The sequence below is a fragment of the Aplidium turbinatum genome, chromosome 6 (assembly GCF_918807975.1).
Source record: "Aplidium turbinatum chromosome 6, kaAplTurb1.1, whole genome shotgun sequence".
NCBI lineage: Eukaryota > Metazoa > Chordata > Ascidiacea > Aplousobranchia > Polyclinidae > Aplidium > Aplidium turbinatum.
This window is the reverse complement of record NC_137477.1, coordinates 14,091,278-14,113,951: the sequence shown is the minus strand read 5'-3', so window position 1 is coordinate 14,113,951 and position 22,674 is coordinate 14,091,278. Positions and strand designations below refer to the sequence as shown.

General features: G+C 38.0%; 2 protein-coding genes across 2 annotated transcripts in view; both read right to left on the bottom strand.

The window, feature by feature from the left end:
* Nucleotides 1-5,516, bottom strand: part of LOC145771546 (dynein axonemal heavy chain 5-like) — a 55,907-nt gene extending 50,391 nt beyond the window's left edge. Inside the window, exons 1-8 of the mRNA XM_082583249.1 lie at nt 5,479-5,516; nt 5,002-5,143; nt 4,534-4,650; nt 2,390-2,484; nt 2,174-2,281; nt 1,480-1,610; nt 1,101-1,241; nt 625-705 (exon numbers count right to left, since the gene is read on the bottom strand). Of these exons, the coding sequence (XP_082439375.1) occupies nt 625-705; nt 1,101-1,241; nt 1,480-1,610; nt 2,174-2,225 (405 nt within the window). The 5' untranslated portion in view covers nt 2,226-2,281; nt 2,390-2,484; nt 4,534-4,650; nt 5,002-5,143; nt 5,479-5,516. The remainder of the gene's footprint in view (nt 1-624; nt 706-1,100; nt 1,242-1,479; nt 1,611-2,173; nt 2,282-2,389; nt 2,485-4,533; nt 4,651-5,001; nt 5,144-5,478) is intronic.
* On the bottom strand, nt 2,239-22,331 carry LOC145772428 (uncharacterized). Its single transcript, XM_082584305.1, has 28 exons — nt 22,264-22,331; nt 20,770-20,938; nt 19,624-19,770; nt 19,084-19,224; nt 17,621-17,775; nt 17,040-17,213; nt 16,369-16,573; nt 15,933-16,120; nt 13,162-13,355; nt 12,484-12,615; nt 12,077-12,166; nt 11,601-11,668; nt 11,219-11,297; nt 10,679-10,789; nt 10,298-10,433; nt 9,712-9,837; nt 9,216-9,318; nt 8,096-8,206; nt 7,307-7,459; nt 6,791-6,988; nt 6,303-6,439; nt 6,032-6,185; nt 5,726-5,855; nt 5,479-5,616; nt 5,002-5,143; nt 4,534-4,650; nt 2,371-2,484; nt 2,239-2,281 (listed from the first exon to the last, which is right to left on the bottom strand). The coding sequence occupies exons 1-28, from the start codon at nt 22,329-22,331 to the stop codon at nt 2,239-2,241; spliced, it is 3,723 nt and encodes a 1,240-aa protein (XP_082440431.1).
* Nucleotides 22,332-22,674: the final 343 nt, after the last annotated feature.

The window sequence follows — 22,674 nt, the reverse complement described above, 5'->3', positions numbered from 1 at the left end:
TTACATTTTCCGAAATCAATCTTAGTTAATCAGCATTTTGCAGAATTTTACAACCACTGCACTATCATTGCAGCCTAGTTTCTGTTACATGAGGCACTCAGCAAGCAAAATATGTTATTTTGCATCGATTCCACGTCGCCAGACGTTGAATCAACGTAAAATAGCAAACTCTGCTGAAGGGTAATTTTAGACACTATGTTAATCATCCTTGTTTCACTTGAAATTCGCGAATTAGCACGGCGGAAAATACTTATATTTTCCTTCCGCTAGACGGCGCGCCGTTCAATAATTGCTCCCCTCAAACGGCTTTTCCTTATGTCCGAATTTCGCCGAATTTTAGATTTGGGGTCTCAAACAGGTAACCTATCTTTTTATGAAGAAAAATGGTTGTTATCAAAAATGGCCGGGTCCGGCTAATTTTATGTCAATTCTTACTCGCCTATAAGGGTACTGGCATGGACAGTATTGAAGCATTCTACAATCAATCCATCCATAATAATTTGATTAAGGTATTGAAAAATCTAAGAAAGAAACACTTTCAATTGTTTGTTTCGGATTTCCTTTGCCATGACACTGAAAACACAAACATCAAATATAATATAAAATTGTGAAGCATACACTTACAGGTGCAGAAAGGCGGTTTTGTACATTGTTTCTATACTGTACCACGCTGTCTAGTTTTCTTTTGGCGTCTTCATGCAGAACCTACAATGCAATTCAACGCGTCAGATGATGGTTTTGTTTCCAGAGCTTCCGTTGAAAATTCAGAAGCATGTACCATCTTCTACCGAGTCTTCCAAATTTGGTTGATGCACCACAGATCGACACATTTTGGTGCAACGGAGTTGTATATTAAAAAGTCACACTTAATGCACTGGGTGGTAAGCTGGGGGCACACAAGAAAATGGTCCGCTGTTTGGGGCTTGGTGCTACGAATAAATGTAAGTGGGCCCGTGTTGTATCCCCACTTTATCATTGCAGATTTAGTACGGCCAACACCGGTTCGAAGTCGATTTAAGGTTCCATGTATGTATACTTGTACAGTTACCAGTATACAAGCAGCGACATTAACCGAAGGATGGCTGCAACAAAATGCCTACCAATGCATATTGAGTTTTCCAAGCCGCCGCCAGTCCTTGCAATGTATCGCGGATGGGAGTGGGACCAAGGATGACAGATCCGGCGGATAATTTTTCCGGAATAGATGAGATTTTCCGCTCAACATCAAGCAAGTATTCCACCTAGACAATAGATTTTTATTAATGCGGGTACCTTGCTGAATAAACGAACACAATGTAGAATATTTTTGATGGCAAAATCCAAAAAGTTTTTGTTTTGCTTGTTTACTAGTCCACGCATCATGCGAGATGAAATCATTAAACATAATAAAACAACTTTGATGAAATTTTATTCAAAAGAAAAACAAAGGTCGTTTTTAGCTTTGAATTCAAAAACGTTTTAAATTGATGACAATCTAACCTCTTTCCTTATGACAGGCATTCCAGGGTCATTTGACATGAACTTGTTGTACGATCTCTGCATGTCTTCCTTCCACAAGAAGTTGTATTGGGATAGGCGATGGATGTATTGGCGAATGTGAGGCTTGATGCCTAACATGCAAAATTTTCGGTTTTTATTGATTCAAAAGTTGTAAACATTGAATTAGAAAGTATACTATTGACTACTCTTTGTTACAGAATATCAATTGCCGTTAGCCTACTGATTCAAATGTTGTGCATTATATAATAATTAATTAATATTCTACTTGGTAACTTTTGAAGACCGAGAAAACATTGCTACACAAAATGTTACCAACTAATTTCAAGACAAAAACTAGGGGTTTCTACTTTTAATTGTACTGCTGCATTTGGTTTGGCATTAGCTAAGTTGCCAAATTTTATGAATTTAAAACCTGCTCACTTATTTCCAAAATGATGTAACTGAGCATTCGGTTGTATTCCTTACAGCTGCTATTTAGCAAACTAATTTTATATGCAACATATTTTCTTCAGAATGCTGCAAATAACCGAAGATCTATAGTTAGGCTACAAACTAAGTTGGTTATCTGATTCAAAATTTCAAGCTAGTCTCTTCAAACGTTAAAAATTGCATTTTATAACAACAGTTTTGCAAATGATTAGATCGTTAGAGGTTTGATTACAAATGACTTTACCTTTGGTAACCGAAGCCAATGCAAACTTGAAGGTTGAAACCATCTCGTTCATGAGGATGTCAGACTCAAACGTTTCGTTTTTGTTCGGCCCTGACCACCAAGACACGCCTGGAAGCAAAAAGTTTTCTTTTATAGACGACTTTTTAGTGTGAGAATCAAATATCAAGGCACAGTTTTGCACAATTTTCTTGAAACACGCGTCTGGACACACTGCACCTCCAGCAGATGACGTAATCGCCTCCACAATCTCGTCGATCGCGCCCTGAACATCTGACAATGGAGGGTCCAAAACAACATCCGGGATACGGAATCTGGATAAATAGTTTTACAATCCGTTTGTTAGATCTACGAATATTTTATTCGGTTATAATTGAAATTATTAAAGCTGTTAAGAAACAATAGCGGAGTATCACTTACAAGTAGCAAGAAACCTAAAAATGTCTAATCCGCGGTCAAATCTTTGATTAAAATCTTCAGAACAACATAAATCAGTCTGCTAGATATCACATTTATGGAGAATATCATAACTAGCCTATACAGAAAAACAATAAAATGGTAAAGGCAACGTTCATTCTGGTTCATATATAGCCTAAATTACAGTAAAATACCAAAAAAGAAAACAAAATTAACAATGACAAATCCAACGAAGACAATAATTGGTTGTAAAAGTAGACACAGAAGTAACGTGCACATAGTGACAACTAAACTCCAAACCTGGTGCCTATGTGCTCGTAATTGATAGATTTGGGCTTTGGCAATAATACGTGGAGTCAGCTCTCGTTAATCTGCCCTAGTCTCCTCGTTTCGCTAATACTGATTCGACACAGTTCAAATATCAGAATAAAAAAATACCGGCAGAAACCTGTTCTAGCAGGTTTGTGCCGGATGCGAGAAAGTCTCGATTAACGAGGTCTGACTAAATTGCATTCACCCAGCAAGAAACGTCGTTGATCGTTATTGATTCAGCATAAAACTAGTCCGATCTCCAACAAACAGCTTGCTTTACTAACAACTGGCTCAAATAGCGGTAGCAAATTAATATTCATCTGTATTGCTATACGACTGAAACTTTGGTGATTTCAACTTTCGAATAAAAAAGTGGTTTGAATTAAATCTGAATTAATTTTCTAAATAACAATTAGGAAATTCTGGTTCGATTTAATTTCTAAATTAAACATAACTCAACATCTAAAAATTATGTTTTGCCCATTTAGTTGAATTATTTTATAGTAAAACACTGCAATTAAACTTTCTAATTAATTCTACAGTCAAATTAGGTGGGGTCAAGCCAGTATTGTGACTGGCTAGTTTCGAGCTGTTGTGGGCTTGACCACTGGAAACCATAGGATTTGGAAATGACTCAGCCACGTTTACATTCTGTTACGTGATTGGTAGATTGGGGGGTTGATGCATAGACATCACATTCGGTTGGCAATTCATCGCAGCATGACAGATGAATCAAAATTGTAATTTTAGTGGATAAAACGGTGGGAAACACAATAATGCGCATAACTCTCAAAGTTTGAACGGCAAAAGTTCCAACTTTAAATCCGTGCTTTCGCATTACAATTATTGTAATAATATTACGTTGAAACGACATCATCAGGAATTAAATCGATATTACTAAGTGATTTTTGTCTTAAACTGCAAACAAAATGGATTCTGAAACAAGGGGCGGCAACTTAAATGGCACATGCAGAAACACAAAACTTCGCATAAAAAATTATTTCTTGCCCGTTGCTACCGACAAAATAAACAATTCATGCAATGCCCTTACTTGATCCTGTACGCCACCTGCCGGATATCAACAGTAGTGATTTTCTCCACTGAGCTAACACAAACGATCAACATCTCTACCTATCTTTTTCGACATGGTATAACACCATAGCTAGAATTTGATGCCTTCTTCACTTTAGGATGCCACAGAGAACAAAACCTCCCCCAAAAATATCCAAAGTGTTTATATACTTAACAGTTTTAAGAAATCCAATATCTCGTGCTCGACTCTGACTAAACGGTCTTACGTAATATTGGGTGAAACATTGCTGGAAATCGTATGAGCAACGTGAAGTTAAAACGTGATACCGCAATTCTTTGAGAAATTAAACTCTTTCCAAACTTTTTTGGACGTTAAGTTGCTCTATGAAATTTAGGGACAATACTACGAACAATGTTACTAGTCGAAAATATGTTACTTTACTGCTAAACGAGTGTTATTCTTAAAACAAAAGATCCCAGGTTGTCATATCAAAGTCAGGTTTAAATGTTTAATCTTTTGTCGAATCAGTCTTGGAATTCGTTCGTCAACATTTGCTTGAGACATTTTACAACACATGTGAAGAGGTGCTTTTGTCACTCACTTTATGCTGACATTGAACTTCAAGGTTCCCTCTTCATCGGAAACAATATCAACATCTTCCCACGTGGATGCAGTGGACACGGATGAGAATGAGGATTCTGTCCGAGTAGCACCGGAACTAAAGAGGAAGATCAAAAATAGAACCTATGCTAGCAAATAATTGATCTAAAAATTTTCACTTAAACTGATGCGTTTTCGGTTGCGTAAAAACAAGCACAACTGTTCAGTGTTCATCGAGTTTTGTAACCTTATCATAGCTTAAAATACAACTTATATTGATAGGATGGTTTAGGTTTATTCTACTACAAAGCTTTCGATGTCAGATTTTTCCATTATGTTCACTTTATTGGGGTGCCGGTAAATTGCAATAATTGTACCATGTCACGGCTGATACTTTCCTTCTCACTCATGATACGTTAAATAATAAATGTACAAATGACACAACGTATTCTTGGAGAAATTTTCGAACCTGGAATGCGAGCTCCCAGGTCGTGAGTAGTTGTACACAACATGATGCTCATCCGCCTTTGTACCAAGAGCGTTGGCGAGAGCGAGAAGAGACTGACAAACAGAGTTGAGTACGCTCTTGTATGTGATGGAACTGTAATGTTCTGAAACAATCATATTGTATTAGGCGACATGCTGAAAAAAAATATTTAACTTTAGGTGTATAATAACGTAATCTACATACATATTTTGAAGCAATTCTTATAATTCCCTTATCAAATTTCACACTATGCAGATAGTTCTGCATATCGTTCATGTAAAAGTTATATCGTTGTGGGAAAAGGGGTTCATGAAATGGTTTACTTGCATGAAATAAACTTATTTTCATGGTATGAGTACTTTCATACTTTTTCCATCTAATTTTCTGAAATTCCTGCGGTTCCAAGTTTTCGTAAATATCCAGAACAAAAAAACTTATGAAATTAGACTAAACACTTACGAAATATTTTGTTGAAATTCGCTTCCTCTTGCTCAGCATCCTGCTGTGACATGGCAGCACTGCTGACAGTGGAGACTGAGCTGCCGCCCCTGGTTCGAACACGCGCCTTCCGGGTCGAAGCCTTCGACGGGACAACCGCTGAAACGTCGAAAAAGTTGAAGCATGAACCTAAACTTGAAAACCAACCCACTACTCAACCGTCCTAATTACGCCATGTTAAAAACAATAGTTCTCTTCACCAACTCACATTGATGATGCTCAGCGCTGCTTATCCTGCTGCTTGATAGTATCATGATGACGTCATGAACGGCAGCTTCGATGGCAGCCGCGCTTAAATGAAGCTGTTGCGTGTGCTCGTTCACGCTGCTGATCATCTCCTGTTAGGAAATTGCAAGTTCAATGATGAAGTATAAAAAAACACGTTTTAAAAACAAGTGCAGAGCCGAAAATTTGCACTTGTGGAAATTTCTATAAGACATATACCAACCGTTTCATTTCCAAGCCAATTTCGTTTTAACTAAGCATATTTTTAAATAAAGTACTGGAACCTCACCTGAAGTAGCTCTGCTGTATTCCAAGTCTTCCCGAAAATAAAATCTTCATCAAATAATATGAGATCATGGATCGCCTCGACCTCCTTCTCGATCTTGGATTGAACAACATCAGTGACTTTTTGCACAATTGAGTTCAATCGTTGGGTGGTAGACCTTTGCAAAAAATAAAGCTCTTTTGGGAAAAACCTTTAAAAGGGTTTAATATTGATTAAAAGACAGTTTAGACTTAAGATGGTTCTTTGTGCGATCAAGGATGTTGTGCATCACTACCTGGCTTTGTGCAGGAAGGCGTCGATGTTCATGCTATCCCAGGTGATCGTCTTCAACCCAGCCTTCAGGCACTCCATGACTGACGATACATGGGGTAAGAAGAGGGTGCTGAAGGGAAGGGGGATTTTAGAACAGACCTAAAAAATACATGAAGCAGAGTTAGTATAAAATCAAGTAGACATTTCGGAAGTTATAGACTCAAAACAGCAAGAATATGCATTGCTTCGTTAAAAACTAGTTTTAAAGCCTCTGAAAGCAAGTTTCTTAAATGTAAATTTTTGCATTAGGTAGTTATGTGCTAACTTAATAAGCAACATGTTATTTAGTCCTGGTCATGGGTAGTCAAAGATGAAGAAACGTCGCAAAAGCTGTAATTCGATAAACCCCCACGTGACAGTAGATTGCGCTGCGCTTCTTTCACGTATTTTATTACTTGCTCAAGCAATTTAAAGAGGTTTAACTACAGACAATGGTTCGTCGTTGATCACCTCTCTGTAGTCCTGCAAGCACTGCTCCAAGTGGATCTTGTAGTACTTGTATTGCTTCTCCCTGCCTAGAAGAGCTTTGGCCGCATCCGGGATTTCTAATTTCATCCGCAACATCCACTTGGCTTCGTGAACAAGATGAAGGATTTGGGGATCGGTATTCACCAAGAGGGTCCCTTTCTCTTGCTTTAGAAGAGGGAGCTGAATACAAAAAAGCTTCTTCAAAGTCAAATCATTTTAAATTGTAGGATAAACCGAAGTCTTGTGACATGAGCAGACGTATGAATAAAAATAACAATAGCAGACAAAAGCTTCAAATGGCAAACTTTCGACCTGATATTTGTGTTATATCGTACTACATTAAGCAAAATAGACGATAGTTCTTTCCGTTTTGGTCACTGATATATTACTTGCCAAAACCATCGATAGATACTGTAAAAATAACTTTACTGCTAAGTTAATACTCTTCACCCAATCAACGTGTTGCGGTTTGTCATGAAAATTGCAAACGATACTTACTCTAAGTCCAGTCATTGCTTGATCGACAGTCTTGCACCACTGTTGGTACCACAACGTCTCGTACATAACTAGAGCAGTGGCAAGTTTGTTGTATTGTTTCACGGTTCGGTGAAACTCCTTATTCTGCGCCAGCGATTTGTTTTCTTGAAATGCCTTGAAACAACAATGCAGACTTAGTATTTTGTTTTGTTTTTGTTTTATTATCTTTATCCTGCATTGCGGGAAAGCGGACTTGAGCGCTATGCATCGGTGTACGCCTTCCGACGTACACCTGACCCACGCTGCAGCCGACTGCAATGTCTGTTTCCGGTTGTCTACTCTATTTATGACTTAAATTTGGACTTAAACTACCCATTACTCGAAATCGATTTGTGATGAGACCGCATCTGATTAACAATACAAATAAATCAATGCTTGAAAATAGATGCACAAAGATGAACATTCATGTCGATATCACGGTGAAATGTTTATAGGCTTAACAACTGAGTGTCACGTGGAAAGTAGTGACACTGATGACTCAACACTAAGAAGATTTCTAACTTGATGCTATAGCCAGCAAATGGTAATTGAAAATAACGTATAAGTTCACGTCAAAACAGCATGAGTACTTGATTGATATTCAATAAATGCGAACGACAATAAAAAGGAAGTTGAATTTGTTAAAGACGCCGAAGGCCATCAAAGTCAAACATACAGTCACAGATATTTTATCGCTTTTATTGCTTTAAAATTTTTGAACATTAAAACAACGCAAAGATGATCAAAAAGTTTCATTTGAGCGCAACCAACCTTCATCGGCTCTTCAATGTGAGAGAGTAGGCGACGGGACCAGTAAATGGCGCCAGCAGCAGGAGGAGCATCCCGAGGAAGTATCGGATCGTTCTTGTGCTTCTCATACATCTGTGGAAACAGTTTTTGAAAAGAAAACACCTAAAGAGCCGTAAAAGCTGATGCGACTGTAAGCCGAGATAGGAATGGATAGCGTAACAGTTAATAATAATAACAAACTATGCTCCTGGGAGCTGTACATGAAGACGCTAAAATAATACGGTACCTTCAGTCACAATATTCAGTAAAATAGAATGTCTTCAAGCGAGTTTTAAATTCACTTAAATCTTGTAATTTAGCTCGTTTGTGATTCAGCTTCTTTTATACATATAAGTAATCACTAAACAGTTCCAGCAACTGGCAGCAACAACAGGGGAGGTGCGATTTCCATATTGCGTCTTGCATAAAAGGTAACATAAGAGCAATTGATGTTGACAACGTAATGTTTGGGCAAGTTTATAACGTTGCTGATGAAAGTGGTTTGTAATGTAAAAGAGTGTATACATACTGAATAAAGCAACAAATAAAGCTCACATTTCGTCATACGCATGTTGCGAGCTAGTCTTTTAATCAACCTTAGAGACTTGCCATACTATACGACTGTAACCAGAAGTCGCAAATGAGCAATGGTTGAAAGTGGCTGTTACAGAAACAGGCAAAAACAATTTGCTTGTTCTTAAACATTCTAGGGGCCTTCGGTAAAATTTAGGACATTCTACAATTCTAAAATGATCTATTTCAAGGATCAGAGAAACACACACTGTACAAACCTCAAATAAAAAATGTCATTTCATCAGGTGTTACAAACATGCATTCAGAGGAACACAATGTCGGCAGTTATATAATCTCTTCAAGAACTAAAACCATAGGGATTGAGCTTCGAAGTTCAAGAAAAAGCGTTTCATAATCATCAATATTTTTAATATAAAAAACTAACAAAAATAAAAAAGATGTGTAATAAATTATTGAAAGGGGTGTTTATCATATCTATTACCAGTTTTAACACAGTATAATAATAACCTATTCTGTCTAATGTCTATGCTATATTAGCAAGACGGGATTTAAGTAATTTAATTGTTACATCTTGTATTGATTGGAGTTCCTTTGTGTACATGGCATACACGCTGCTGTAGTTGTCGCTTATCTGGTCCTTGAGGTTGGTTCGCTGGGTAACCGCGTTGAATCTGCGAGAGGTAAAAAGTTTGAATATTTTTGATGGTAAACGTTAGGCTGCTGGGAATATCTCAAAATAAGTGTCACTACAACTTAGTAGAAAAATTAGTTTGCATTTAAAGAAGTGATATGTACGACCATAATTCGCTAATTCTAGCTTTGAGACTTTTGTAACTGCGTTCTTATCAATTAGAATAAGACAGAGGCGAACTGAAAGAGACAAAAAAAGTTAAAGCGATTTCATATAAATCATGAACAATCCAACCTCCTCAGGAAAATGATTGTGATGATGATTCTTTGGGACAAACATGAGTTTAATAATCGAGTTTCTCAAACCGTGATCATGATTTTTCAAAAAGTGTCACCGAAGCATTGCACACGAAAAGAATACAAGCCCTTCTTACTTTGATAAAATATCCAGCCCCTGTTGGGTCTTCATAGGCTTCGAGAAGACGGCTTGGAGGTAGACGAGAAGAAGCTGATCCAAGTTTAAGGAGAGGTTCGAGAAGAAAGTAAAAGTCTCGTCAAATCTATACAAAGATAACATAGCATAATCGCGAACTTTCAAACTTCCAACATAAACTTTTAAGGAATTTCGTCATTAGGATTTACCATTCGACAGCAGATATCGGCCATTTGAACTGACTAAAACTTATTCTTCATTGAAATTACAGTTTCTGTACACCATCTGTAAACATGTGATGCCTTATGTACAATGGTTAAAAACCTCGCCTACTGTGCCAGTAATCCAGCATCGATCACCTGATTGGAAGTCATCTCTTATCGGCTCGTTCGTCAAACGCATGTTTGGCCGCAACACCGCAATGTGGAATCAATCATCCAATACATGAACAGAACTGACAGTTGTGTAATCTGGTTCAGACCCTTATGCGATTAGAAGAGATCCTTGCTTCGTCCGGACAAAACAGCTCCGTATTAAGTGAGTGTTTTGTTGAAATAAAGTTAAACTGTTTTAAGATCACTACAAACCTTTCCTTGTGCTTGCCATGGAGGTCCAAGAGCATGGAGGAGGAAATTCTGGCCGACATCGTTCGAATGATGTTGGAGACGTTATCGCACACAAGCGTCGATATGCTGGGACCATCCTCCGTGCTATATACGTGTCCTTCAAAGTCATACAGATAAGTCAAAAGCATTGGTAAAAGGTCCCAACAACGAGACTGTTTCTATCAAATAACTTGGAATGACAGGTTTTGCAGCCATATCCTTGTTGGTAATGCAGACATTTGGGGTTGAATGAATGCACCAACCATGGATGTTGGGTTGCTGGTGCACTCAACCCTAAACGAAGCACTATATTTGACCGGTTCAATTCTTCGGCAAATGTTCAACATAGGTGTTGGAACTTACTTAGGAACGCTGCGGCGTCATAGCTAGACTGGGCAGGCGATGATGTCATCGATGACACCACAGAAGTGTCGTCAAAATCGCTTTCCGGTTTGAACTGAATTTTCTGATTGTCTACAACACAAAAAACACCTTAAATCAAAGTCGAGGAAGACGAATTTAACGGTCAAATTATATTAACGTTTGACCAAGATGAGAACTTTTTTGTTGTTGTTGTGGCACTAAAGGTGCATGAGCCTCAGTGTGCTATGGCACAGTCTAATTCTTGTTTCGATGTTACTGGATGCGACACTATAAAATGTCAACCTGCTACTACTTATTAAAGGCTTCCAAGACGTGTGTTAAGTGTAATGTTAAAGCTACGAAAGCTGTACTGGGTTGGACTATACTGTAATGTCGTTCAAAAAATAGAAACAAAATTCCAGCTGAAAAAAAAAACACTAAACGAGAACAATGATTAAATTTTTTCCATGAGATCAGCAGTCAGGTTGCTATAAAGTGCTGATACTGGGACGTCTGTTTCTATCCTGCATCTGTGTGAACCTATCGCTGTACCTGAGCTGACATCGTCCTCAAGGTCTTCATCTTCCTCTGGGACTGGGAGCATGCTCTGTAGTCGGTGCTGGGAAGAAACAAGGATTTTTAATAAAGGATTAAATAGTGCACTGTAATTTACAGCAGCTGGTCGCATGTGTCAAAATAACGTTATTTAAATCTGAATGATAACAGGGAATTACTGATTGCAAACCAGAAAAACATGAGTTAGTTCAGCGAGAAAATACAGCAGAGTGTTTCGGTGTAGTTATGTTACTTCATATCTGTCAATTAACTTTCAATTTATTTCATTTAAAAATAATGTCTTCACCCTTTTGAAAATGAATAATCTAAATCTCGATGAAAAAAATTGCAAACCCTCCATTCTCACCGGGAATGGATTGTACTCTTGGACTTTTGAATTATCCATACTTTGATCCTGTGGGGAAGATGCACGCACTGTCGAAAGTACATGGAGTTAGAAGATACTTTCATGTTTTCGAGCTGATGCAGCTTAGGTTTACAGGACAGTACGAGAATAAATTGTGGCTTGTTATAATAGCCACCCGCCAACAAAACACAAACAAGTTGAGCAGATGCTGATGTGTTAAACAACAACCGATAACTTCAGAGAAAAACATAAATATTCTCAGATTTTCAACTTTCCAACCAGTTAAAAAGAGAAAGGAGATGTGAATGACTGTTTGTTGAAACGACACAAAAGCCTGTTTATTATATTCAGTTCTCAGCAGGTTGAAACTGGGTCGGACTGGTTTGGTTATTGCAGTGAGTAAATAAAAGTACTATATAAACTATTTACAAGTGAACAGAAAATTTTTTCAAAAGCAATTATAACTCTATGCATACTCGCAACTGATCTTTCATCTTGGTTGGAGTCAGCAGCATCTTGTGGGATGTCCTCCAATCGAGGCCTCGGTAGGCCAGCGGAGTCTTTTCCTGAAAAACAACTAGTAACTGACTTCAAACTTTCAGACGCACAGATGATGTGGTCACATGAAATTTGCGAGATATCAATTGCAACTTATCGAATTGGCTACGACTCTACAGACCACAGGTTTACTTTAGTAACAAAAGAAAAAATCATTGATTTAACATACAACAACAGATTAAACTCAATCCTACACTATGCTATGTAGCGGTTGTTTGAACACGAATTTGCGTAGAATCAATTAGTTGATTCTTGCGTGCTTTAGCAAGTTCACCAAGAAAAATAAACATTAATTCGACGTTGTGAAGAATAAACCTTTGCTCACCTAGTTTGGTGAATTGTCGTAGAGTACCAATGACTTCTAACAGCTGTTTGACCCTGCCACAGATGAGGTCAAGATTGCCAAGAATTGTCTCATCATCAAATAAGGAGACTCCACATACGTCCTCCCTTCCATCTGAACGTTTAACAAACGTCACGTTTACGTCACTACGTTTACGTCACGTTACGCATGCACTATGTTTAATCGTTTGTGTAAAAGGTAGTTGACCACCTGGAGTTGGAACAAAAGCTATTTGTAATTTATGGATTGTTATGATAGCAATAAAAATACAATTTGTTGTTCAAGCATTGGATAGTGACTAACTGGTTACTGTGTCTTTCTTTTAGAATTAGATTTGTGCGGAAGACATGTCCTATCGTCATAGGATAGCGAGCAACAAGTGTTTCAACGTCGTTTGCAACTTGAATGTTTAAACTTCAAGTCTTTGTTGAAAAGTTTCAAGTAAGAGGATGGTATAGTTTGCTTAATAGAAAGAATTAAGTGTTACGGCAGGTTTGATACAAGAAAATGTCCTCTTCTTGTTAACAAATGGTAGTTTATAACTTATGCTCCATAAAGAGCTGTGCAACGTTCTCCAACTTTATTTGGATACTTCTTTCTCAGTACAAAAATAAACATTAGATAGCGATGGAACAACGTAAACCTAGAAACATCATTCACCTGAACCAGAGACCACAGAACCAGGAGCAGCAACTTTCGTCCGTTTTGGGATCTTCGACCTCGCCATTGGCTGGTCCAGTGAGCTCACTGATTGGTTGAGACTGTGCGGAGCCGTGTTCATTGTACCGAGAATGTCTCTGAGGCTTCGAACCATCTCTTTATAAAAGGCTTGCAGTGCTAAACACGCTTGTAGCCTGCAATTATTAAAAGAGTAATGTAAAAAGGCACCAAAACTAAGATCCCTCTAGACCAGGGGTCCGCAAATACTTTTTGGTGCGACCCAAAAAGCAATCGTTCGAAGTCTTCGCGACCCAAACGTTTCGGGAGCATATAATTTTGCGCAAAACACTTTGCAAATTAATATTAATTCCAATACGGTTGTCCCCACTTATTAAGGCCACATCGGGACCGGACGATTTTGGCTGCGGGAGACAATTTTCTACCACTCCTATACCTTCAGTAATTCCGGAATGGACCAAATTGGGCTTAATAAGCGGGTGGACCTATTAACCGTGCGCTTCGTCGTCGTGCAAGCCTCTGGGGCCGAGGGTCTACTCTATCCTTTTACCAGCCCAGACTCAAGATGTTCCCTGACTACACTGGAAGGCTATTAGAGAGCAGCCAGTATTTAGTTTCATCACCCATGACACGCAGACCTTCCACTCCGTTAGGTGGCTTGAAGATGGTATAGTTATTGATGATGTGGTCTGCAGTCTGTTCCTCGGCACCACATTCACAGGAGGAGGAAGAGGCTAATTCCCCAATGGCGCATGGTTGACCGGAAAAGCCCGACGCACGTACGAAGACGGTTAAGGCGCACCCATGCTTGTCTTTGTAGTGTCAGGCGGATGGGGCATGTGTCGGCGTTGGGGATGAACGAATGAAGTCCGGTGGTACTTGACTTCCTTTCAGAATTCCATTTATAGTCCGCCCAAGTAGCCGCAGAGATGAAGTTCATCTGCTGCGTTGATCAGAAGTTGAGCGGCTGGCACGAATGGTTGTCTTGACTTTAGTCGACTGGGGTGCTGGTTTGGGGAAGCAGAGATCTTGTGGTGGAGAAGATGGTTAGGCTTTAGTGCCCGTCGGCTAAGAAACAGAGTGGCTTCTTCGTGACGAAGCTCAGAAAGTTGGATGCCAGCGAGAATGGCAAAATTATCCAATGATGTGGGACGCATGCATCCGGCAACTGTCCGCAGGGTGCTGTTTATGGCAGTGCCGATGTTATGGCAGTGTGCACTGCAGCACCAAACCGATGGTGCTGCAGTGCACACTGCAGCACCGGTGCACCAGTGCACACTGCTGCAGCACAGGTGCACAGTACTCTGCTGAAGAGTAGACAAGGGCTAAGGCTGCTATACGCAAAGTGTCAGCCCTCGCCCCCCAGCTGTGGCCTGCCAGGCGCTTGAGTAGTGCAGCGTGGGATGTCATTTTCTTGCGCAGTGACACCAAATAGTGGCGGTATGTGTACGATCTGTCTAGTGTCACCCCAAGATATTCTGGTTCGGGACAGAAGGTCAGCGGTTTTCCATTGTTTTGAACATGTAGCTCACGATCAACTTCCCGACTGTAGGCTATAGGTGGAAAGCTGCCGCCAAAGTTTTGTTTTTGCTAAGTTTCAGTCGCCAGTTCTGGAGATAGCCTAAGCTGAGATAGTTTTCATGCCCTGGCTCAAGCTGTCTTCCAGGCTATATATATAACCGTGGGCTTAACTACTGTACGTCTGTACTACAATCGAAAGTATAAATTTTCTTGTAGCCTACCAAATTGTACGAAACTCAGCACATCAAAGACTATATGATTGTATTTATTTTTGCCATACAAGTTATATTCATGGTAATTTTAAACCGTTTTGCGACCCACTGTGAATGGTCTCGCGACCCAAATTTGGGTCGCGACCCAGTATTTGCGGACCCCTGCTCTAGACAATCAATCAGTGGCCAAAATATTGAAAGGAAGAAGAGTATAAACTATCTTGGTGTACTTTGGATGAACAATTGCAAGGGATTAGTCATATTATTAATCTTGGAAAGCAGCTTGCAAAGGTCTGTGGTATAGCATTTAAGCTAAGATACATTGCTACATTAACAATATTACAAACTTTATATCATTTTGTTTCGGAAGAGCAAATGCTACACTACTTGCTCCAATTCACGTGTAACAGAATAAGTTTGTCCGATTGTGCTTATTTTTCCAACATCATTATCATAAACTAAATGTGTTCAAAACTGCAGAATTAAAGATAATATTACATTAGATTAGAGACTGCAAAGTTCATGTATTGTACAAACATGTGCACAAAATGTTGCCACGGGCCTTTGCTGGCTGCTTTGCTTAATGTAAATGAAATTCACCATTATAGCATTCGTCAAAACAAAAAGAATGATTTATATTTATCATCTGTGACATCAAACTTTGGTAAGAAGATGCGATGTTTCACTGGAGTGTTACTATGGAATCAAATATCAAAAAAAATTAAAGAAACATATCACAATATTTTTAAATTTTAATATAATAGATCTCAATATAGCGTTGAAAAGAGTTGCTAAAAGAGAGAAAAGATGAAACTTTACCCTTATTTATGAGTAGGAAAATGTTCAATGTTTTACTATAAGTCGATTGACACCAATCCATTGTTTTAGTAAGCATACCAAAAATCAAATAGTTCAAAAAATGCATTTTCAATTAAGCCTGCTTTGATGTATTTTTATTGTAAAGCTTAACCGATGATAAGAGTAGCCTGATCTACAAAACCGAAGATGAACATCTTTTACCTTCCCATCAAACTCTGATCATCTTCCAGAATCAACTCCTTCTTTTTACTCCCTTTCTTGGAGGCTTTAAATAAAGGAGGAGCGACATTTTCGTTCTTAATCTCTTCAGCAATGATCTTCCAGAGATCACTTCCCTTCAAGATGTCGCCAACATAGTCTCGGCAAACGGACGCCAGTTGATTGCCGATCTAGAAGAGAAAAAAATGTTAATGGATGCAATGCAGTTGACTTAGATTTTTAGGCTTTGTTACTGAAAACAAGTTTACTTGTTTCGAGTGAAAGTTTCGAATATTGCAGTTTTTAAAATTGCCCATAATATCAGTCAGTTTCGTGAAAGCAGATGCACTTTTCATTGTCAACAGAGGAGGCGAGTTTAATCTAAAAAACAGCGTAAAGACACGCATCACATTTCACAATCAACAGCAAAATACTCCACCTTCATGCAAAGCAAGCCTAGGTATCCGCTTCTGGCGTAGAACCTAGAAATCGAGTCCATTTGCTTAATGGCTCCGATGAGAGTCGGAAGCACAACATTGACGGCGGTTATTGGGTTGGTTTCGCTATGCAGCTGCTCCAAATGCCGTCGGAGAGCATCCAGGTATTTAACTTTATCCTTTGTCTCATTCTGAGCGTCTGTGATCCTAGGTTATAAACAGCACAAACTCAGTAATAAAACAAGTTGAGAAGTTATCTAGTGTATTTTCAAACATCACTGGCTTCTAGTAAGAAACCACTGCACAGCATCACAAGTGTGATGAACATTGCACCACAGAATTTGAGTTATGCACACAGGCAGATTCTGTTACTGTGCATAAGCTATAAACTGCACCCAAATAACATCATGAAACCGGACGACTGTCAGAACAAATGTGGAAGTTAGAATTACAAAACAATTGACATATTCAGCTTTTGGCTGTTTGGTTATCGATTAAAAGAAAATTGCAGAAAATAATTCTTTCTAACGAATCTATTACATTAGCAGTCAAAAGAGTCGATAAAAAGCATTTTTTGGATTTTCTTCAAATTAAATGTCTTCCAACTGACGTTTTCTGTGGTGATATTGCATGTTTCGTTCTGAAACATCTAGATTACGTAAATCTAACTTACAAAATATCAATTGTCCTCCAAGCACGAAGACTCCTGGATTTAGCTTGGATGAGAACACCAATGACATTCTTGCATTCTTTGCTCTTTAACTGTTCGGTGATGCCAGCCAGAACTCTTTGTCTCCTCTTCCATCTTTCAAGCTCCGTCAGTGGTCCGGAGTTCATATCTAAGATCCTGTTGTAAGAATATGTATCAAAATAAATGTGAATTTTTCATTTATAATACTATAAAAATGAAGAAAACATGGTTAAATTGAAAAACTTCGTAAGAAAACATAGAAAATCACATCAACACAAAACGGTAATGAAATTCGCTGTAAATTTATCTTTTCAAAAAAGCAATGGAGTGAAAAGTTTGAGCAAAATAATTTTCTAGTCATTCCAGTTTTCAGCTTTAATGATAACGTTGAACAACAATCATCTGAAAAGTTTTTTTTATAAACTATCAAAAAACGTATATTTGTCCAAACTTTTGCCTTCATCCTTTTGTAACAGCCTACGCATATGATAATTTTCTTTCATACAAAAACATGCAATCAGATTAATGTTTATGTTTACATAAAACGATGAAGTACCACCGACCTGTCATCTGCACTTTCGGACAGCACCCCATCAATAGCTTGCATCCATTCATGCAAGACTTCCTCATAAGCTACAATGATGGCTGAATCAAACTGGCTGCTGATGCGATGCTGGGAAAAGTCTCGGCTCACCAGCTGCTCTGGAAGTCTGAGAATCTGTAATGAAGAGAAAGTGAGGACTGAGGAACAACAGAATCGTGGATTGATTGGAGACAAAATCCATGATAACGTTGAAGTCATTGAATAGCAGTCAATGAAAGTCACTGCAAGAACCAGCAGCAAGAAATAAAATCAATTTCTGGCGAAAGCGCACTATTCTGTTATGTTAACAATATAGACATACAATCTTAACACTTGATGCATGAAATTAAACATTGCAAAATGTTTAACTGAAGTAAAGAGTATATTCTTGTAAAGTAAAAGGGATGCAGCTTAATAAGAAAAAAATCATTCATTGATTAATCTGGGCCCTAGTTTCTTTCAATAGAGCTAGATTTATGGCAAAACACCCAGAAATGAGACATCATGAGAAGTCATTTATATAGAGGAGGGTTGAAAAGGTAGAGTATTTTCAAGAACTCAGTAAATGTTTTGATTTAGTGGATCCAGTGTCAAACTTGAAATAGTAATTCTTTCGTTATAAAGTTATTTTTAGTAATTTTTAGTAACCTCAAAACAATGAAAACCAATAGACAAGATACTGGATTGCCCGTCCTATGAAAGTAAAATGACACCTTCAGAAAAACCAGTAGCGTAGCCAGGAATTTTGAAAGGGGGGGGTTTTGACCACCCAGCGGCGGGGGGTCTGGGGGGCCTCCCCGAGAAAATTTTGAAAAATTACTTTGAATTTGGTGCATTCTGAGAGCATTTTCAACAAAAATGTGGGTATGAATATTCCTGTAAAATGGTGCTGTCTGGTAGCATAGCAAAAGGATAAGATCATGTTTTCTTCGGCATTTTTCGAAAATAAAGCTATGTCTCTGTCTTTTCTTGTTGCTAATTTCTGGCTGAGATGGTTGAATGTTTGGTATTGGCAAAACCCGCTCTTTTAATGCAATTTTGTTTAAAATTAGGCAATTTTTTTTTTAGACTGAAAGCATCATTCTCAATATCGTGACGTCACACGCGTGCCAAAGGGGGGGGTTGTGACCCCCAAAACCCCCCCCTTGGCTACGCCACTGAGCAAAACTACAAAACCTCACCTCATATTTAGCCTATTTTTCTTTGAATCGCATAAACTACAAAGGTCAGAATGACATTTAAAAAAAGTTTTAGATGAAAATAATTTGTTAGATAAAGTTTGTGTTTGCATACACAACTCTTTTTACCTGAAACCTTTTTGAAATTGGTACTACATAGCGTATTTTAAACTACAGCTGTCAGCTTACTGTAATTAGCAAACATGCTGCTTTTCCACAAAAGTTAGAAATTATTGTCACATAAAACTGTAAAAGTCATGCAAACCTGTTGGTTCGTAGCATTACTTTTGCTTGTAACATGACTCAGCATATTTGAATACTTTTCGACTGAGTGAATGAATTGACGTCTGTGATCATCACCGCATTTCCCCCAGTCCTCTTTGGCTTTTACCAGTGGAATGAAAACCTAAAAGGAAAATAGTAAATAGATCAAAACGCTTAATGGAAGAAAAAGAGCAAAAAGGAATATTCTATCACAACAATACTTTTCTGCCAATTAAATCAATGCCTCTAGGACAGTAACTAAAACACTTACTTTAGGAAATAAGATGTTAAAACCTTCAACGTAATTTATCTAAATGTCAATTGAAAATCATTATTCCCACAAAACGAAAATCCCAGCTAACACTGCATCTAAAAAAATCACTTCTATAATAACTACCTTCTACACCAGAAGATAAACCACGATAAACCAAGAATCTTTCCATAAAACTTGAAAGTTCATTTTTTAAATTTACTTGGCCTATACACTATTAAAATGTTTTGCTTTTGCAACAAATTCAAAATTACAAAATACGTGCAAAACCTGTGATAGAACAGTGCTGAGCTGATGAAGGGGGTTATTTTTAATCTCGCCAAACAGTATCTGCTTGTGCACTTGAAGTTGAGAAACTTCATCATCAGTTGAAGGTCGGAGCAAAAAAACGCAAACGAGTTCATCCAAGCTCACTCCCTGAAATAAAAAAGATAGCCTATTTGCTTCAGTTGCTTGACAAAGACACTTGCATGGTTAACATGCCTGTTAGGTAAAGTTTTCACATGAACTCTCAAGTATTTTCAAATGGTTCATTGACTGTTCCCACAATGTTTCTGGTGATACTGGGAAGCTGACTCTCAGGCCAGTTGTAGGTACACTTCATCGCAAGGGTACTTCAATTAGCAAGAAAGTTAAGACCATAGAAAAGGCGTAGAAATCCAAAACTAAATCAGTCCAAATTTACTTGAGAATGAATATTGAGTAGGCAACACATGTATTGCAAAATAATAAGAACCATGGCCACCTAAAGATATGGCCTGATTTGTCACATTTTGCAGAAATTTCCAGGTTTTTCTAACTTTGGGCAAACGTTTAAATAAATTTTTCTAAAAATTAGATTTTTACGCTTTCTTTACTCTTTTCCCCAGATGACACAATAGGTTTTAACATCCTCACATGTTCAAAAACAAAGAAAATTTGATTTTGTAGATTTTAGTCAGACTGTTAATTTTTCAATAACAGTCTGATTTTGCGTTTTTCAGCTTACTTTTTCTCATTTGCTACTGCTTCCCCCAGGCAACAAAAAAGTTTTATGTCATTAGGAAACCGCAAAAAGTAAAAACATCTCAAAAAATGTCAGTCAAGCACTAACAGTAGCTGTAATCAAAATTTGCAAAATGTGACAAATCAGGCCGCATCTCCAGGTGGCCATGTAAGAACTTACATTTTTTGTAATCACTGCTGCAATTAACATTTATGTTGTTCTTTTACAGATGTGTATTGTAGTTCAGTAGTAAAAACCTTGATCTCGACTATATTAGAAAATTGATAACTTGAAGAAGTTGAAGAATGAAGAAGTACAATAATCTACTGAAGCGATGTGTTGGCAGAAAGAAAATGATACAGAAATATTGTGTATGATGATCAATTGATCATGTTTTGGAATGAAACGCTAACTACGATACTAAAACATACTTTAAGATTAATGAGAGTAGGAACCATATTGAGATCTTCCACCATCCATGGTCTTCCTTCAGGTCGCTTTCCATACACAAACAACTTTCCTAGACCTCCACTAACCATCAATTGGGTGAGAAGGTCAAAGTTGTTGGGTTCGAGCAAAAATTGCTCTAAAACTGTTGGGCTATAATAAATAAAGATAAAATAATCAAAAACAAATCAAGAATATTTACAAATTGTTAGATAAACACAACGGTCTGCCTCGATAGCTCAGCTGGTTAGCGTGTGACTTTGTGAACGAAGAAGCTTTGAGATCAAGCGGTGCTGTTTTGACTCTCGAGGTGTGTGCTTGAGCGATACGTGAGGATGAGTCTAAGGACTGCTCTCCATTTAGCAGCATCTAATGGATGGAATAATTCCCCGGCAACAACACTTTAACAATTGAAACTTTATTCTGTCAATCTCGGTGACTGGGCCTGTGTCAGTAGTTCAAAGCCTCTACAAATGAGTGAAACTGCCAGGGTTAAGCTCTCAAAGAAGCTTTCCCAGTCCGAGGATAAAAATCAAATCAATCAACCATGAGTGAATCTATTGCAAAAGTTGCCATTAGCTGTTTTCAAAATGTGCCAATAATGGTATAGTTTATTTATGCTATTGTATTGGCTTTTCTTTCTGTTGACAACTGTTTTATAACGCTTGACCGGTGAACGCTGGTAGCCTATTATTCCATGTAGTCATTTTGTTGTCAGCAAGCACAATTAACAATGAAGCAAAATTTGTACAAACTAGTGTCAGGGGAGCTACCACATGTTGTAGCCTACACATCAAAGATTATTTCATATCACAAGAAATCTTTTATGACAGTTGATTGACAATGTTTTATACCAATACAAGCTTAAATGCATACTAATGTATATAATAATTCCAAGCAACCAGCTTTTTTGAAAAAGTTATGGCAGTATGAATAAACCCTCATTAGCCTACATTGTGACTGTTCTAGCACAAAATATTGATAGCCTACCACTAGAACTACAGCTCACTCAGTCACTACATGCACTTATCAACTATATGCAGACCACCCACAGCACATGCTTCAAATTTGACAAATAATTCACAAATACTATTCTGCATCATTTGGCATGCCTTCTCAATGGGCTGCTATTATTTGGCGAATCCAATTCGGCTAGTCCGATTCGGAGAGTTCCCTATTCGGAGACAGCCTTTTTCAGAGAATTCCCTATTCGGAGATATTTTGATAATCCAACGACGCCTTCTGTCTATTTAGAGAATTTGGTATTTTATTCCACAATATCAAAAATAACTTCAAAAATATTTTTTTTACAAATTTATTTTTGAAAAAATGAAGTTTGCTTTAACTTATGATTCAGTAAATTTACCCCCTCGGTAGATGAAATTTACCTCCAGGGGTAAATTTACTGCCGGTTAAGAACCCCTGGTGTAGATGGTCAGTGTAGCCTAATTATCTTAGGTACCGGTACGTAGGACTACCTGTCAGTTTCATCGACTTGAAAAGTTTCTTGAATTTTTGTTGCAATCCACCAATGACGTTCATCCATACTGACTTTCTTAGAGTTACTTTAACACCTTAATGTTAATCAAACATTTCAGAAACTTATTTGCCAACACGGTTAAAATACTGTAGGCAAGAATTGGATTTCCGAACATGCTCGCGTTACTTGCTCTTGTAGCCACGGAAACCAGATAGCGATTCGTTCGTTGTGTGGCGCTATTTAGATTATTTTACACCCGATATTTGCACTAATTTTACACCAAATGTTTAAATACGGAACACTGTGTTGTTTCTCTGCGTTTTATTTGTGTGTGAAAACAAGTGTTCGAGTACTTTTTAAAAGTTAAAAGGATGATCGTTATGTGCCCGATTTGATACAGAAAATGCTG

Bases quoted from the DNA above. Each gene is read 5' to 3' on its own strand.
- LOC145772428 (XM_082584305.1), bottom strand. From the start codon at position 22,331: ATGGATGAACGTCATTGGTGGATTGCAACAAAAATTCAAGAAACTTTT. The intron at 16,574-17,039 runs GTAAGTTAGATT...TTTATAACCTAG, and splicing joins TGGAGGACAATTGATATTTT to GATCACAGACGCTCAGAATG. The intron at 12,167-12,483 runs GTGAGCAAAGGT...GTTGTTTTTCAG, and splicing joins ACGACAATTCACCAAACTAG to GAAAAGACTCCGCTGGCCTA.